The sequence below is a fragment of the Callorhinchus milii genome, unplaced genomic scaffold (assembly GCF_018977255.1).
Source record: "Callorhinchus milii isolate IMCB2004 unplaced genomic scaffold, IMCB_Cmil_1.0 Scaffold1, whole genome shotgun sequence".
NCBI classification, from domain to species: Eukaryota; Metazoa; Chordata; class Chondrichthyes; order Chimaeriformes; family Callorhinchidae; genus Callorhinchus; species Callorhinchus milii.
In genome coordinates, this window is record NW_024704742.1 from 94,376,524 (window position 1) to 94,392,815 (window position 16,292).

General features: G+C 42.2%; 1 protein-coding gene across 2 annotated transcripts in view; it reads right to left on the reverse strand.

Annotated features, from left to right (window-relative positions):
• Nucleotides 1-16,292, reverse strand: part of dapk1 (death-associated protein kinase 1) — a 72,037-nt gene that overhangs the window by 22,647 nt on the left and 33,098 nt on the right. For both annotated transcript variants that reach the window (XM_042333377.1, XM_042333372.1), the window contains exons 11-15: nucleotides 15,587-15,685; nucleotides 14,670-14,768; nucleotides 9,533-9,631; nucleotides 5,647-5,844; nucleotides 2,626-2,823 (exon numbers count right to left, since the gene is read on the reverse strand). In XM_042333377.1, coding sequence (XP_042189311.1) covers nucleotides 2,626-2,823; nucleotides 5,647-5,844; nucleotides 9,533-9,631; nucleotides 14,670-14,768; nucleotides 15,587-15,685 — 693 coding nt within the window. The remainder of the gene's footprint in view (nucleotides 1-2,625; nucleotides 2,824-5,646; nucleotides 5,845-9,532; nucleotides 9,632-14,669; nucleotides 14,769-15,586; nucleotides 15,686-16,292) is intronic.

The window sequence follows — 16,292 nt, forward strand, 5'->3', positions numbered from 1 at the left end:
CCTTCATCCAGCTGAAATACGCTGCAACCACAAAGTATGCTGCATCACTAAGTTCAGCAGCATTGAACCGAACACCACCTAAATCAACGATTCTACATCTAGACTACAAGGTCGGAGGTTTAATTTCCTGTCTGAGCTGTGGTTTAGCGAATATGAAATGTTAGGCTGTCTTCCTCTTTCAGGTTCCAATTGACCTGCAGTGTATTTTCAGGCTTTTCTATTTTGAATCACTAATTTCCAGCATCAAGGTTTTCACTTTTTAATCTTCAGCACTTTGACTGACTACAAGATACTGGCTAGCTGCATCTCTGCTTTGTCAGAAGAGGGTGGGGGCAGTTCAAATATTTATCAAATGAAACAAAGGACTCGAATGTTGCCTGTAATTTAACGACTGATATTTAACTTTATACGGAGATTTTCAAATTCTAGGGTCAATTTTGTGTTATTTCTTAACTAAGAAAATCTGTGACACTGATCCATAGGAAACTCCACTCCAACAACTCTTTTTGGAGTGATGCATTTTCTGTTACCATAGGGAGTTCCCACTCAAATTTCTTAATTGAAAAATCGATAAGGAACTCTGCAAAATTGTATGCATCAGCCTGGCTATCATTCTTGCCTCTGAGTCAGAGCAGTCTGGATTCAAGCCCCACACTGGGACTTAACTCATAATCGAGGCTGATATTCCAGTGGAGTGCTGGGAAAGCACTGTGTGGTCAGAAATTCCCACCATCAGATGAAGTATTAAACTGAGGTCCTGTCTGCCCATTCGGGTAGACATTAAAGATCCCATTGTACTATTCGAAAAGAAAAGTGAAATCCTGGCTAACAATCCTCCAAATAAAATTGGTCGAACATCTCATAGCTGTCGTGGGTTAGTGCTAGTTATTATTATGCACAAATTGGCTGCCGTGCTCGCCTACAAAACTCACAGTCACTACACTTTATGGTAAAATCCTGTGAAATGTTGAGAGTTGCCTTTGCAACTTGATAAGGTACAAATGCAAGGATTATTATAGTTGACCCCTTATTCCTCCACAGAGAGTTGGCTGACATCAGCCGCAAGGTTTGAGGTGCAGGGTGTCCACATTAATTCAATTCTACAAAAATCAATGTTCCTCCACATAACTGGGCTGCAGTTGATTTGTTTCAACCTCTGAGGGGGAAATTTTACAGAAGGGTCTTTTGTTTGTCAAAAAAACTGTAATTGAAATGCAATTAAAATCTTGGAAGCACAACCTTAGTCAGCCCGAGATTAAACAGTGAGTTTATCAGGTTTAACACAACTGACTTCTTAGTGAAACTGGGTCAGGCAGGCGGGGAGCACGAAGCCAGGCTCAGGTTCCATTCTCCCCACCAGGATCCAAGCTGAAAGGGTTGGCAAAAGAAGATTCATGTTCCTTTCCCTACGGATTATCCAATCATACTCCTCTGGGTCATAACAGACTCGGATTTACTATTTTATCAGGGGAATTCTTTTGAGTGCCACGGTACTGACACTAATGCAAAACTATTCATAATAATAATACTACTTACATTTGGTATAGCGCCTTTCACATTGAGAGGACGTCTCAAAGCACTTCACTTTAAAGATTTACTGTAGAGTGGAGTGACTATTTTGCAAGCGAATGTCATATCGAAATAAAACACAAATTGGAACCTTTACGGTTAACTCATTAGTCAACACAATACCAAGCACAATATCTGTCAATGCATTTGCATGCTGCCATTCACAGCAGGTAAACCAGGCTTCAATAAGAAACTCAGATATTCAAATTGTATTTAAAGACACTAATACAGCAAAGCCTCTCAAAATAAAGACTTTTATAGCTGCTTTTATTTCATGGTCAGAAATGAGAGCTAAAAATGTAAGTCATCTGGTTTTAAATATTTACTGTTTTTCTGTCACGTGCTGACTGTGAGGTTTGATCATCTCAAGTATAATCTCAGGATCTAAGTTACATTTGAGGTATCAGATAAGACCTGAACTACATACAACTGCCAGCAGTTTATCCAGTGAGCAGCCGAGATCTTGGGTTCAAGTCAGGATCCTCTACTGAGTTAGGACCGCACATTGTGGAAGAAACTCTACCAATCCCTGTCTCAAAAATGAAGTAGAAAATGGGATGGGGGTGGGGGGTGGTGGGACAGAGAAGAAAACAACAAATTGCATTTATATAGCGCCTTTCACATTGGGAGTATGTCCCAAGGCACTGGACAGTCGAGAGTTTGCACTCGAGCTGGGGATTGGAGTCAAGAGGGGTGAAGGGCGAGGGGGTGGAGGTGGGAGAAAAGCTTGCAGTAGTTGTACACCCAAAATGCACATAATTTGAGTACAGAATACACAGTCACTACACTTTACAGTAAATCCTGTGAAATGCTTTGAGACGGCCTCTCGACGAGAAAGGCACTATATCAAATGCAAGGATTATTATTAATATTTCACTCTAAAGGTTAACAATGTGGCAGTGAAGCCATCTGTCTAAGTGGCTAGTTTACTGCAGTATTAGTATTTGTAGTGTCACGATGAGCAAGATGAAAAGTATGCAAAACCCACCGGCCCCCAGAGACTCAGCCTAACCAAGCGAGTGTTAAAGTAGAAATCTGAAACGACAATGGACTTACCTTATTAGGCACATCAAGGCTGCAATTAGCATCACAGAGAGCCATAACAATAGCCATGTTGCCATCTTTGCAAGCCACGTGGAGAGCAGTATTTCCCAGTCGATCTTGTGCATCCATGAAGCATCCTTGACTTAGAAGGTACCTCACTACATCGATTTGACACCTCCGAACTGCTAGATGCAGGGCTGTGTGACCGTCCTGAAATATAAATCCACAAGTTTCATATTTACAGTTTTCTGACAGCGCACAGTGTGCACTGATAGCTGAAAAGGGAAGAGTTAACACAGAAAACTATTTAGAAAATTATTTGGGGAGGACAAGTTTGCAGGGCTATGGGGAAAGCGTGGGGGAGTGGGATTGAATTGAATAGCTCTTTTCAAAGAGCCGGCACAAATACAATGGGCCGAATGGCCTCCTTCTGTGCTGTATAATTCTATGTTTGTATGAGAAAAGGCCACCTCTTTCTGAAAGGGGATGAATGTGGGCCAATTCCATAAAATATCGCAAAGACAAATTCTGTCAATGCCACATCTCCACCATTTCTGAGAAGGACGATACCCTTGTGTGTCTGTGTTTAATAAAGAGTAATCGCTTCTGCACTCTTTCATCAACTCTTTTATCAACACCACACACATCACAAGCGATGCCCCCAGCACAGCAGCTGCCCGATTCTTCCAAACTTGTCACAACTGCTGCATGTTAAAATCCAACATATCGCCTTGGGATCAGTGCTAAGTAGCACCATGATATTCTAATAGGATTCTATGCCGCCTGACAATATCTTGTGGATTGCTAAATGTTTAGGAAATTCTAAAGCAAATGCCCCTGAAACAATGCCCCACACACAATTCCAGAAATGCTCCAATTCTTACAAAGGTATTAGCTTCTACCAGATTGTGTTCAACAGTTCCAAAATGGCAGCGTTATCTGTGTCACTCTTTGCCCCTCCCCTCCTGAAATCATTGTCGTTGACCCACACCAACTCCCTAGCCCCAGTTTCGGCCCTCAGGACTGGTAGTAACAAGCTCTTACACTCAACCCCAATTTCAGCCTTGCTGCTGGCAGCGACTAAAATAGGGAAATGGTGCACAGGTGTCGATAACCCTCTGGCACCTCACTGAATGCCCATTCTTCATATTAAACTAGCACAATAAGCGCTGGAGAGCTGCGGAGGGCATCACAGTGAACTCCATCCTGCCGTTCCTTCCACATTCAATATCCACGTTTGAAGATTGGATCAGAGGCCTTCATGATTAATCTGTTCGACACTGCGTTAAAATGCACTCATCAGTGAAACAGTAGCATTAAGTGATACTTTGAATGTAATGTGATTCTCCTGTTGGGGAATAATAGAATTATACAGCACAGAAGGAGGTCATTCGGCCCATCGTGTCTGTGCCTGCTCTTTGTAAAGCGCTATCCAAATCAATCCCACTCCCCCGCTCTCTCCCCATAGCTCTGCAAACTTTTCCTCCCCAAATAATTATCTACTTCTCTCTTAAAAGTTGTTATGAAATCGGCTTCCACCACCCTTTCAGGCAATACATTCCAGATCTGAACAACTCGCTGTGTGAAAACATTTCTCCTCACCTCCTCTATGTTTCTTTTAACAACTATTTTAAATCGGTGTCCTCGGGTTACCGACTCACCCGCCAGTGGAAATAGTTTCTCCTTGTTCACCCTATCGAATTCCTTCATGATTTTAAAAACTTCTATTAAGTCTCCTCTTAACCTTCTCTGCTCCAAGGAGAATAATCCTAGCTTCTCCAGCCTCTCCTGATAACTGAAGTGCCTCATTCCTGGTACCAGTAATCCTTGTACTAAAAGCCAGAGATCGTCTCCGATGTGATATTGGAACAAAGCAGTATACCTGGGGATCAGCATAATAGATGGAGCAGATTCACTCTATGTTCTGAGGTGCTTTTCCGAGCACTAAGCGCCACTCAACCTGCCATTTTCCTGACAAGAATCTTTCAAAACCCAAAACATTAAACTGACCCACTGAGAAGCCCTTAATTTATTCAGCATCCGGGTAGCAAAAGAAAATGTCTGCTTTGCTATCTTTTACTACCAACAGTTTCTCGCTCCTGAGGTAAATACTGCAAGGATTTTCAGAACGTCTCTACCTTAAAACAAAAGTGGAGCAAATCTTTCTGTGCCTGATCTCTTTTCTTTTCCCAGAGATTTGGCACGCCCCCTATGCTGCCTCACTCGTTTTGCAATTTCAAAATCAATCAAAAGCATTTCTGCTTCTTGTGGAATTTGCTGTAGGATTGCGGCAAGCATTGTTTCGGGAGTTGTACAGAAAGAAATGCAGGTATGCAATTCATGATAAATTAACAAAGAATCTAGTTCCGTAAGTGCTGCCTTGCACTGCTCCTTTTCTGAAAAGCTGTCTCTTTGTACTCCCAAGTATTTGGTGGCGAGAGCAGCAACTAACCAACTGTATGCAGTAGGTATAGCTATTGGAAGCAACAAAGATATACGTTGCATCACTATTGTATTCTAGGGGAGAGCTGAGGCCATTGTGTTCTATAATATACCATTGTATTCCAGGGTAGATTGAGCTTGAAAATCAGTGGCATCCGTGAGTCATACACTCGATCCTTTCCACCAGTCAAAAATAGAACAATGTGACCAAGACCCGCTTCTCGACAACCCTCAAACAAAACATGTACTAACCACCCAGGGCACCTGAGGAAGGAAATTGGGGTTACCGCTGGGAATTACTGCTATGTCCTTGGCTTTATTTACACAATATTTTTTTTTAAAAATCGCAGGAGTGAGTGATAGTGAAATTAATTCCTAACCAATTCCAGGTATTAGCTCTGTATTCAGTAGCACTAACACATGCAACCACAGAAGCACTCACACACAGAAAACACACACACACACACACACACACACACACACACACACACACACACACACACACAGAGTCCATAGCCACCGAACGCAAGTGATCAGTAACCTGAGGCTGCAAAGAGAAACATTTAGTGTTTCCCGGGCCTGACCACTGACCGTGTCGACGTCATCCATGTTGGCACCGTGTTCCATCAAACATTCCACGATGTCCACATAACCTCTGGCCGCTGCACTCAGGAGGGGAGCCTCTCCTTCCTTGTTTTTAACATAAATGTTGCAGCCGGTTTCACAAAGCACTTTGGCTACGGTGTAATAGCCGTGCCACGCCGCACAGTGCAAAGGGGTTTCTTGGTCCTGATTTGAAAAGGAAAAACAAAAAAAGACAATTTGCAGCATTCGCAACATGGTGACCCACAGCAAAAGTGAGTGAAAGAAAGATCTTATTCTGAGCAGTGAAGCTATTGGGACTTAAGAGGTAAGTACATTTTTCACGTGTCAGCATAGTTGCTCTATTTCCAGCAATGCATTGCGGCAGGAATTTCCATGTATTCTCTGTCTAAATAAAATCTACACTGAATGAAAGAGGAGAAACCAGAGAGTTTAGATTATTTTACAGCACCTGTAAGACTGAAACATTCCTAAAGGCCTTCACAGTTGTTACAGTCATGAGCAAGTGTCTTTTTTTGGGGAAAGAAACTTTCAAACTCAACCTGGTAGGATACAGTGTGTTAGTGCCTGCAGGTCCAGCTATAAAAGATTCTGTGCTTAGTTTTTCAGTCTGAATTGGTGAATTTTAGAACCATTTAAACCGTCGTACTCAAATACCAATAGCTCCACTAAAACCATTCAGCAAATCATAACTCAAACTGCAGCTTCAGTGCTTTGCAGCCTAATATTAATACCTGACCTTGCAATCAAGGGTGTTATTCACCTCTACAGGAACTGGTGTTTGTTAGGGCCCTGTTTAATAGCTATTGGGTACTTCATTCAAGTGAACATTCTTCACGTGTCAGGCTGGAAAATTGCTGTATTTCCAGGCTTTTGTTTGAGGGAGGCGTCACAGCCGAGGCTGAGCCTGTCCTCACCCACACTTTGTTTCCCCCTATTTCCACGCCTTCCATCTTCCTCTGTGTCCCACATCGGCCAACCTAAAGCACTCCTATGTGAAAGACATTGTATAAGTCCATGCTAAGAAATATTAGCAGCAGGAACCCTGGGTCATTCTTCCACAAAGTGACCAACTCTAGTGCTCCAGTGCTGACCTGGCTAAGATCTTGAGTTTACATCTTACTCAGGTTGTATAGCGTATGGCCATCTGGATACTGCGTACAGGTCATCGTGACATAAGGGGTTTGCCCAGGCCTTAGAGGCAGTGCAGAACAATAAGTATGTGTTAGAGGAATCAGCTACAAGCAAGGATTAGACAAGCTAGGGCTCTTCCACCTTCAGAGAAGACAACTCAGGGGTGATCTCATAGAGGTGCATGGCATTTTAAATGGGATTGAAAAGTAAACCCAGATCAATAGTTTGCAATGCAACAAGACAATAGAACAAGGGGACATGGGTTTAGAGTTGTGATGGGCAATTCCGGACAGACACTGGGGAGTTTTACTTTACTCAGAGGGTAATCAATGACTGCAACAAGGTGCCATGAAGGCCAAGACACTGGATTATTTAACGCAGCTTGATGCTGTGATGCGACAACATTAGGGAAGGGGAAATAAGATCAGTTGGGATGAAGGGACTTCTTCATCAAAAACAATCTTGTGTTAGAATACTGTAGGATCTGACTTAAAGGAATCAAAGATCCACTAGCTCTCTCATCTCTTCTCTCCTACACAAACACATACAAAATAATGACCACTTTGTGTGCTGTGCAATCAGGCTCACTGTTCGTTCCAATTGCAAGAAATCTTGAAATATTAATGAAGTCACTTTGCTCCTGTATTTCAGGCATTCATACCATGCCTTTTGCTTCCTTTTTTTAAAATCACAACTCAGTGGTGCCAACATTATCTTTTTTTTAAGAAGAACATATACAAGTCAGAATTTAAAAGACAAGAGTCAGTGGCTCCCTGAAGGCTCTGTTGATAAAGCTGCTGCCTTGTAAAACACTGAATCCAAAGTCTATGCTGAAGTGAAAATCTCAGGGCACTATATTGTGCTGGACTGTTACGCTACATTAACCTGCAGGCAGTGGCTCTCTAGGATCAAACATAAATAAATCACACGGTCGAAGTACTGCATCACAGCAAGACTTACTGGCTTCAAGGGAAGCCAGAAAATTAGGGAGTGAATGCCGCAGCTCACGAAAACATTCAGTGCTGTAGAATAAATGTTACACTGAAATGCTTTAGAAAGATATTCCAACCTGCCCACACACATCTGCGTCGCAACTGTTCATGAATAGCACGATTGTGACTTCTGAAACTGCATTATTTATGCTCCATTCAGTATTGCACAATGTTAAGGGTCTTCGCTAACACTCTTGGAACTTTATTTAGCCCCAAACGGGTAAGAAAAATAACAAGTTTTTCCTAGAGATGGGTTTACAATGATCAAATTCAAGCAGTACAAGTTTACATTTGTACAGGAAGTCCCAAGACGTTCGACAGTCCTGGCTTGGACTGGCCCTGGGTGGGAGGGGGGGGCGAGGGAAAGATAACCGAAGGCGTTAAAATAATTTTCTTAATTATTAAAAATGACTACACAGAATTGTACTCAATACTAAAAATGAGCGAAAAACACAATGTTTCATAACTGATTTGAGCCGATACGAATCTGTTACAAAACACTACGTAGATCACATTTTTCACCTTGTAACTTTTAGATCAGACCAGGTCATCCTTCAAAGTTGTACTTTGAAGCAAGTTTCTTCTTAATATACGGTGTGTGGGTGTGTATAAAAAATCTGACTTCCTCATTCTCTCTTCACCCCTTCTCGTTTCAGTTATGGGTGCAGTGCACCCAGATCCACCGGGGAGCTTGAACGGGATTTTGGTTCTCTGCTTTCTCTCTTACACCACTCGCCAACCCCAGCTCAGAACTCACTGATATGTGCAGCGTATGATTACACGGACACCAATGATTATCCACAATACCCATGGCCTATCCGCTCTTCATATGTGGATTTACAATATCATCAAAATGTCTCAAAAGGCTTCACAGGATTTACTGTAAAGTGTGACTGTCTACTTGCAGGCGAATGTGGCAGTCAATTTGCAAACAGCAATATCCCACAGACAGCCATGAAGCGAGTGACCAATTTTACCCGGGAATTATTGTCCAGGACACTGGAAGCAATTACGTTCTCTTTTCGAGTAATGCCATGGGATCTTTAATGTCCAACTGATCAGGCAGACGGGATCTTGGTTTGGACATAGCTAACATTCCATTTTTAGCAGTTTCTTATTTCATACCAGGATTTGCTACAGTAAAAATTCTTTGTAGAAAGGGGCTGGGGTAATTTGTTTTGCTTTGCTAGCTGGGCTAGTGTTGCAGTGGTTTCTGGAAGGTATGTGATAATAGCTTGCAGTGAACTGCATTTAATTTACTTTATGGGCAAGGAAACACTTGCCCTCCTTTTGGCAAACTTCCTTCCTGATAGGTTATGGACAAAAATGCAACTTTACTATGTCGGGATTAGCCAGGAGAAATCCCCTTCTCTCTTCAGATTGTGCCCTGGGGATCTGAACAGGAAGAGAAACTGTAGCTGCAGGATGCAATGCAGGGTTTTTCCAAAGAAAGCCATCTTCTCTTCCACACAATCTTTGAGCATAAATTACTAATAAAAATAGTAACAATCCTTACATTTGATATAGTGGCCATCACTTCAGGAGGACGTCTCAAAGCGTTTCACTATATAAAGTGTAGTAGTGACTGTGTAGTTTCTAGGCAAACCTGGCAGCCAATTTTTCGTTATGTATAGAACTATGACCACAGATACCCCAAAGCATCTTTCTATCATTTTTTTCGAGTGCCGGTTCATTTCAAAAGCCACCATCAATGCTGTAGATCTCGTTTATATTAAAATGAAGCTTACCCTGTCTTGAAGGTTTGGATTGGCTCCGATGGTGCAGAGATACTGCACCACTTCCATATTGCCGTAGCGGGCTGCTACGTGCAGGGCTGTCTCTCCGGACTGCAGTGAAATGGAAAGGTAAAGATAAAAGTTGGCAAATTGAAATATGCTCCAGTAACAGCACATTTAATAATACTTGCATTTGATATAGTGCCTATCATATTGTCAAAATGTCTCAAAAGGCTTCACAGGATTTACTGCAAAGTGTGACTGACTATTTGTAGGCGAATGTGGCAGCCAATTTGCAAACATCAATGACCCACAGACAGCCATGAAACAAGTGACCAATTTTACCCAGAAATGATTGTCCAGGACACTGGAAGCAATCACGTTCTCTTTTCGGGTAATGCCATGGGATCTTTAAAGTCCACCTGATCAGGCAGACGGGATCTCGGTTTAACAGCTCATCCGAAGGATGCCACCTCAGATAATGCAGCGCACCCCAGCGCTGTACTAGAATGTCAGCCTAGTCTGTAAGCTCAAAGGCCTGACATGAGGCTTGAAAACACAACCTTCTGATTCGGCGAAGAGATCTACCAACTGAGCCAGGCTGACACCTTAAATGCTTCTCCTTAAAAATCACACTGTGCAAAAGATGCAATACTTACAATGACCTTTTTGTATATATTATTTTGCTTAAATGATTGGAGAAAAAGTCTTAAAAACCTCAACATCAAGTTGAGGCAAATAAGTCATGTTAGTCAAAGAAAGATGCATTAAACAGCAGCTCTCTTTAAGGTAGCTGAATCCTTAAAATAGCAAAGTAAAGATATTCAAGAACATGAAATTGGAGGGTCACCTGGAATGACAAAAGTCACAGGAATTTCTCAAAGGGGAAGTTCCCAACAGTCAGTCCAGATCTTGGTGGTATGTGGAGGGTGTGAGAATGAACAATATCAAAGTAAAGATGTTCAAGAACATGAAATCCTGCATAATATGCTGCTGTTTTCCAGGGAAGAGACGAAAAGAAAAATCCACCAAATGCAGAGCGATACAATACAATTTACATTTATATAGTGCATTGGGAGGACATCTCAATGCGCTTATTATCCAGCATCCTGCACACCAACACTCAGGAGACTGAAAAATTCAAATAGTTTTCAGATTGCAATTGCTGACAGGTCACGAGTATGTGTGCTTGTGCCCTTTTCTTATCTCAAATTTATTGTACGGTGCAGCAACTCACTCATCCTTGCATCCTGTAACATCTCTGATCACAGAGCAGGGCAGGAATTATAGTGCCTAAAAATATCAGTCCAGGATATTCTGCAGGTTTCCCTTTGTCAAGATAAATTATAGAATTAAATGCATGAAACTAATAAATCTTTATGACTAAACACTTAAATTGGGTACCATTTGGTACAACTTCACAGCTATTCTACATCAGCAACGTCCCTTAAATAAAAATGAGATGAGCAGCCAATTCACTTGAGTTTGGGAGTAAATTTGGATTAGGAGGGGAATAGAAGACAGAACAACTGGGAGAAAGGCTCGCTTCTTTGAAGTAGCAGTGCCATGGCAGCCCCTTTGCATTCACCTGAATCACAAGGCAGAATGAGACTAACACTGTTCACATAATCAGAGAAGCAGAATGATCGTCTGGAAATAATCAAATTGCATGCAATGGAATGTAAATCCTTGTATTTGATTATAGCGCCTTTCACTTTGGGAGGACATCTTTTTGAAGCACTTCACAGGATTTATTGCAAACTGCAATGACTATTTTGCTGGCAAATGCAGAGTCAATTTGCACACAGCAATGTTCTCCCAAATAGCCATGAAGTGAATGACCGATTTTATCTTAATATAAAAAGCTGCTAAGTAGGCAAACACAGAAACTATGATTGATGAATGCTTCTCTGGATAACGAACATATGAAATAAACAAAGATGTAAAAACAACATGGGAAACACTATAAACTTATTAAAAATTCACTAGGGCACGACACAGATCTTTCAGCTCAGTTTCTTGTAGCACTGTTATTAATGCCTGGTTACATTCTCGCTCTGTGCCAATAAATCACGAGTCAGCATCTGTTCTCACAGGAGTTAGAGCTTCTCACAATTTCCAATGTGCTCGTCTGTAAATCTGTATTGAACAATCGGATCAGCTACAGATTTTACTAATACATTATTCCACGCGATGTCTTCCGTTTATTTACTCTGAACCTCCAGACTTCGAGCTATTCTTCTGTCACAGTTCTCACATAGGGAATTCTTGGAAACAGCGACGCGATGATAGGACCCCTAGTGTTAACAACAGGGTCTTAGCACGTGGACTGGCAGCAGGTACGAGGAGTTTTCCACCACCGCAGGCCAACTATTTGCGCTTAGTTTCCCGCTCACGCGCTGCAATGCTGAAACAAGTGCTAATATTATAGCAACAGTGTGGTTTTTCGAATGTCAGACGTCACTAGATTATTCCAATGTTAGCTCTGAACTATAAGCCTGGAAACTAATAAAAACATAAAAGTTTGAGCACTTCAATTCTGTTTGTTCCCACGCCTCTATTCTCTCTCTTTCTTGTATGTCCTTTTCAATGTTTTAAAGACTAACTCTCGTGATTACCCAGTGGCTGGGCACGACACACTGTAAGGTATTACAGTAGAGCAGCATTGCAACAGGGAAGATAGTTGCAGCTTCACTTTAGTCTGATTTCAGTTGAGGCAAAAATTGATCAACACACGTCTGGCTAGCAAGGGGAAGAAATCATCCTCGGCTCGCACTCTTGATCACTATTCCGAGGATCTGCGCTGTATTGAGCATTGATGTTGGGCAGTTTTCATCTCCTACACAATTAAATACTAGCATGCACTGTTTTAGCTCACATTTGAGCAAGTTACTGAAGATGTTTCAAGCTGTTGAATTGTTTCTCAAGGCTCAGGATCTTTAGTATTTTCATTTAAGAAACAGCTTGATGCTGTAGTGATGAAACTGACCACCTGCTCCCTCGACCCCATGCCTACACCTCTCCTTACCTCCCAGCTGCACCTCCTTGACCCTCTACTCTCAGACATCATAAACCTCTCCTTATCCACTGGTACCGTTCCCACCCCTTTAAAAACATACGTCATCACTCCTATCCTTAAAAAACCCTCACTGGACCCATTCCTGCTCTCAAACTACCACTCCATCTCCAACCTCCCTTCCTATGTCCTGAAACGAGTCATTGCTTCCCAGCTTCACTTCTTCCTCTCCCACCACACCCTTCACAAACCCCTTTAATCAAGTTTCTGTGCCGCCCATAGCACAGAAACAGCTTTAGTCAAAGTAACAAATGACATTTTGTCCATCCGCGATCCTCTACCTCCTCGTCCTCCTTGACCTCTCCACCGCCTTTGATACCATTGACCACTCTACACTCACCTCAAACCTTCAAGGGTCCGTCCTTGACTTCTCACACTGTCTCCACTTCATCTCCACAAACGGTTTCTCCTCTATTCCCTCACCGTCTTGTGCGGCGTTCCTTAAGGGCTCTGTTCTTGGTCCCCTCCTCTTCAATACCTACATGCTCCCTCTGGATGACGTCATCCGCAGACATCGGGTCAACATGTATGCAGATGACACCCAACTGTATCTCTTTGCCTCCACCCTTGACTCCAGGACCACTGCTGTCCTGATAGGATATCTCTCAGACATCAAGTTCTGGATGAGAGCCAACTTTCTAAAGTTGAATGTCAACAAGACCAAGGCTCTCCTGATTGGCTCCCGTCAGCACCTCCACACCTCAGGTGCTGACAGCATCACCATCCATGGTTGCACACTCCACCTTGCTAAGCCAGTCCAGAACCTTGGGGTCTTGTTTGGCCCTCAACTATCCTTTCTACCCCACATCCATGCCGTGACCTGCTCTGCCTTTCCCCACCTCCGCAACATCACGCGATTTCGCCACTGTCTCACACCGCAGGCCACCAAGACCCTCATACATGAATTCATAACACCCAGGCTCGACTATGCAAACTCCCTGCTTGTCAGCTTCCCTAACTGCTCCCTCCATAGGCTGCAGATCATTCAGAACTCTGCAGCCAGTGTCCTCTCCCGCACCAGCCTCCGCAATCCTATCAACCCCATCCTCGCCCGACTCCACTGGCTTCCCATCACAGAGGATACAATTCAAGATCCTGGTCCTCATCTTCAAAGCCCTCCATCGCTTTGCTTCCCCCTACCTCTGCGATCTCCTAACACCCTACCAACTTGCCCACTCCTTCCGCTCAGCACGCTTCATGTCCCCCGTCTTGCCCGCCCCTTGGCGGGAGGGCCTTCTGCCACTCTGACCACAGCCTATGGAACCCCATCCTGCAGTCCCTCCGCCTCACACCCTCCCTTGCCTCCTTCAAGACTCTCCTCTTCGACCATGCCTTTGATCACCCTCCTTCCCTCCACGATCCCAAATCTCATATCAAGTCTGAAACACTGATTGTCCAGTGGCTTGGGATGTCTTCCAGACATGAAAGGTGCTGTACAAATGTAATTTTGTTGTCGTTGTTGTAGTGCGAGGATGATAAGGAGGATATTCTGGAAGGATGAGATCAGATGGGCTGAAGAGCCTTCTTCAGCCAAATCTCTCACGTCATCCTATTCATAGAATCATAGTTTGCAACAGCACTGAAGCAAAGTGTGCCCTGGTGGTTTCCTTCACAGGAGTCATTCTAACCCCATTCTTCTACTTGCATAACTTATGGACTTTGTTTCAACAATGGCGGAGGAAAAGGGAAAAAAAACACCTCCTGAATTTTTAAAACCTAATCTAAACCACTTTAATTTTTTTGAAATTTAAAATTACGTTTGACCCTTGTTTGTTTATAGAAACCAAAATATACACAAAACTACTTCTCCAAACACAGCTCTCATTTGTAAACTGATTTCACAATCTAATACAGTAAACACCTGATACTTCATCACTCCAACGGAAAAGGGCTCAGTGACGAGTTATCAGGAGTGGTGAGTTAGCCACACGTATAAATCATCAAAAAATACAGCCGGGATATTGACAGCATGATGACTTAAGTGGGGGTGACAAATTAATCAAGGGTAGAGTTATAAGCAATTTACTGCATTACTATTATCAATGTGACATTAGTACTGGTGAGTTTGCTTACCTTGTCTTGCACATTCAGAGGACATTCTTTCTCATGCAAGAACTTCAAGGTCTCTGTGTGGCCATGCCTTGCTGCCCAATAAACTGCATTTGAGCCAGACTGGAAGCAATTAAAATAAATTAAATGTGGTCCAAAGTGTTATATACATACAAATGCTATGCAATAATTGAAGAATTTTTTTCAAATTAAAAAAAATTGCAGCCATATTAGCTTCCAGTCAGTTAAATGGTCACTAAAACACAAACGGACCTAAAACTGTAGGAGCTATAAGAAAATGTCTGGTCAGAAGTAAGCAATCATTGCTAATAGCAATAATTGACAAAATGAGTAGAATGTACGAGATCCATTTGCATTTATTTACTTTGTGATCGCAGAAAGTAGGAATCTTGTCTGCTACGTCTTCATAACTGAAAATCCCATTTTAAGACTTAGTGAAAGCATTTTTTTTATTTAAGAAATCCACGAACATGAAACCCAATGTGTATGATAACTAATAATAATAATAATAATAATAATCCTTGCATTTGATATAGCGCTTTTCACGTCGGGAGGACGTCCCAAAGCGCTTCACAGAACACACTGTAAGTGAATTGACTGTATATTTATGGGCAAACGCAGCAACGAATTGCGCACAGCAATGTCCCACAAACAGTCGTAGATTGAAAATGACCAATTTATTGTTTTGGTTTTGGAGGGATTATTATTAGGCTCTGTGTGGAGTAAGGAAACTTGCCCAAGGTTTCGCCCTGACCTGCCTGGAATTGAACTCAGGTCTCTCGCTTGCAAAGCGAGTGCTCTAACCACTGAGCTACAGGTCTCCACAATAACACTAAAGTACATAGTGGTGCATGAGAGCAGAGCAAAAGAAATTCAGGCCACAATAAGTGAATTTACTTCTCGAGCATTCCGAGACCCACCTTGTCTTGTAAGTTGATCCTTGCTCCCTTCTTGATAAGCAAGTTAAGAATCTGGATGTTTCCACAACCGGCTGCAACCAACAAGGGGGGGGTGCCATGCTGCAGAGAGATACATTAAGTAGAAACATGATGGGGGAGACTGGAGATTTCAGTACGTTGGTTTCTTTTCCTGTTTTCAATTACAATTTAGGAGCTACTTTGCCTAAAATAATTACAAAATATTCCTTATTTGAATAGATGACACTTTATTGTGCGTTGTGAATTCTGAATTGCTGTGAAAATATGTATGAAAATGTTCACTTTGGACAAGAGGTCTCATCAGTTCTGAAGAAGGAACGTGCTTGAAACATTAACGCATGTGTCGTTTTCTGATACTGATTGATTGATGTGGAATCTGCTGTGAAACATATATATATATATATACATACATTATTCATGCACAATATACACACACACACACAATATAATACCATTACTTGCATTTGATATAGTGTCGAGGAGGTCTCAAAGTGCTTGCTCCAAATGGCAGTGTTGTCACTTTGAGTCAGACAACTTTTGACTATTTTTAAAAAACTTTCAATAATTACGAAATTTTCCACCTCAAAGTGTGTGATTACCTTGTAGTCAAACGTACGCCATTTATAATGATTTGTACCTATAGGGAGTGGATTATACTCGAGGCCCACCAATTATACTAAATATATAC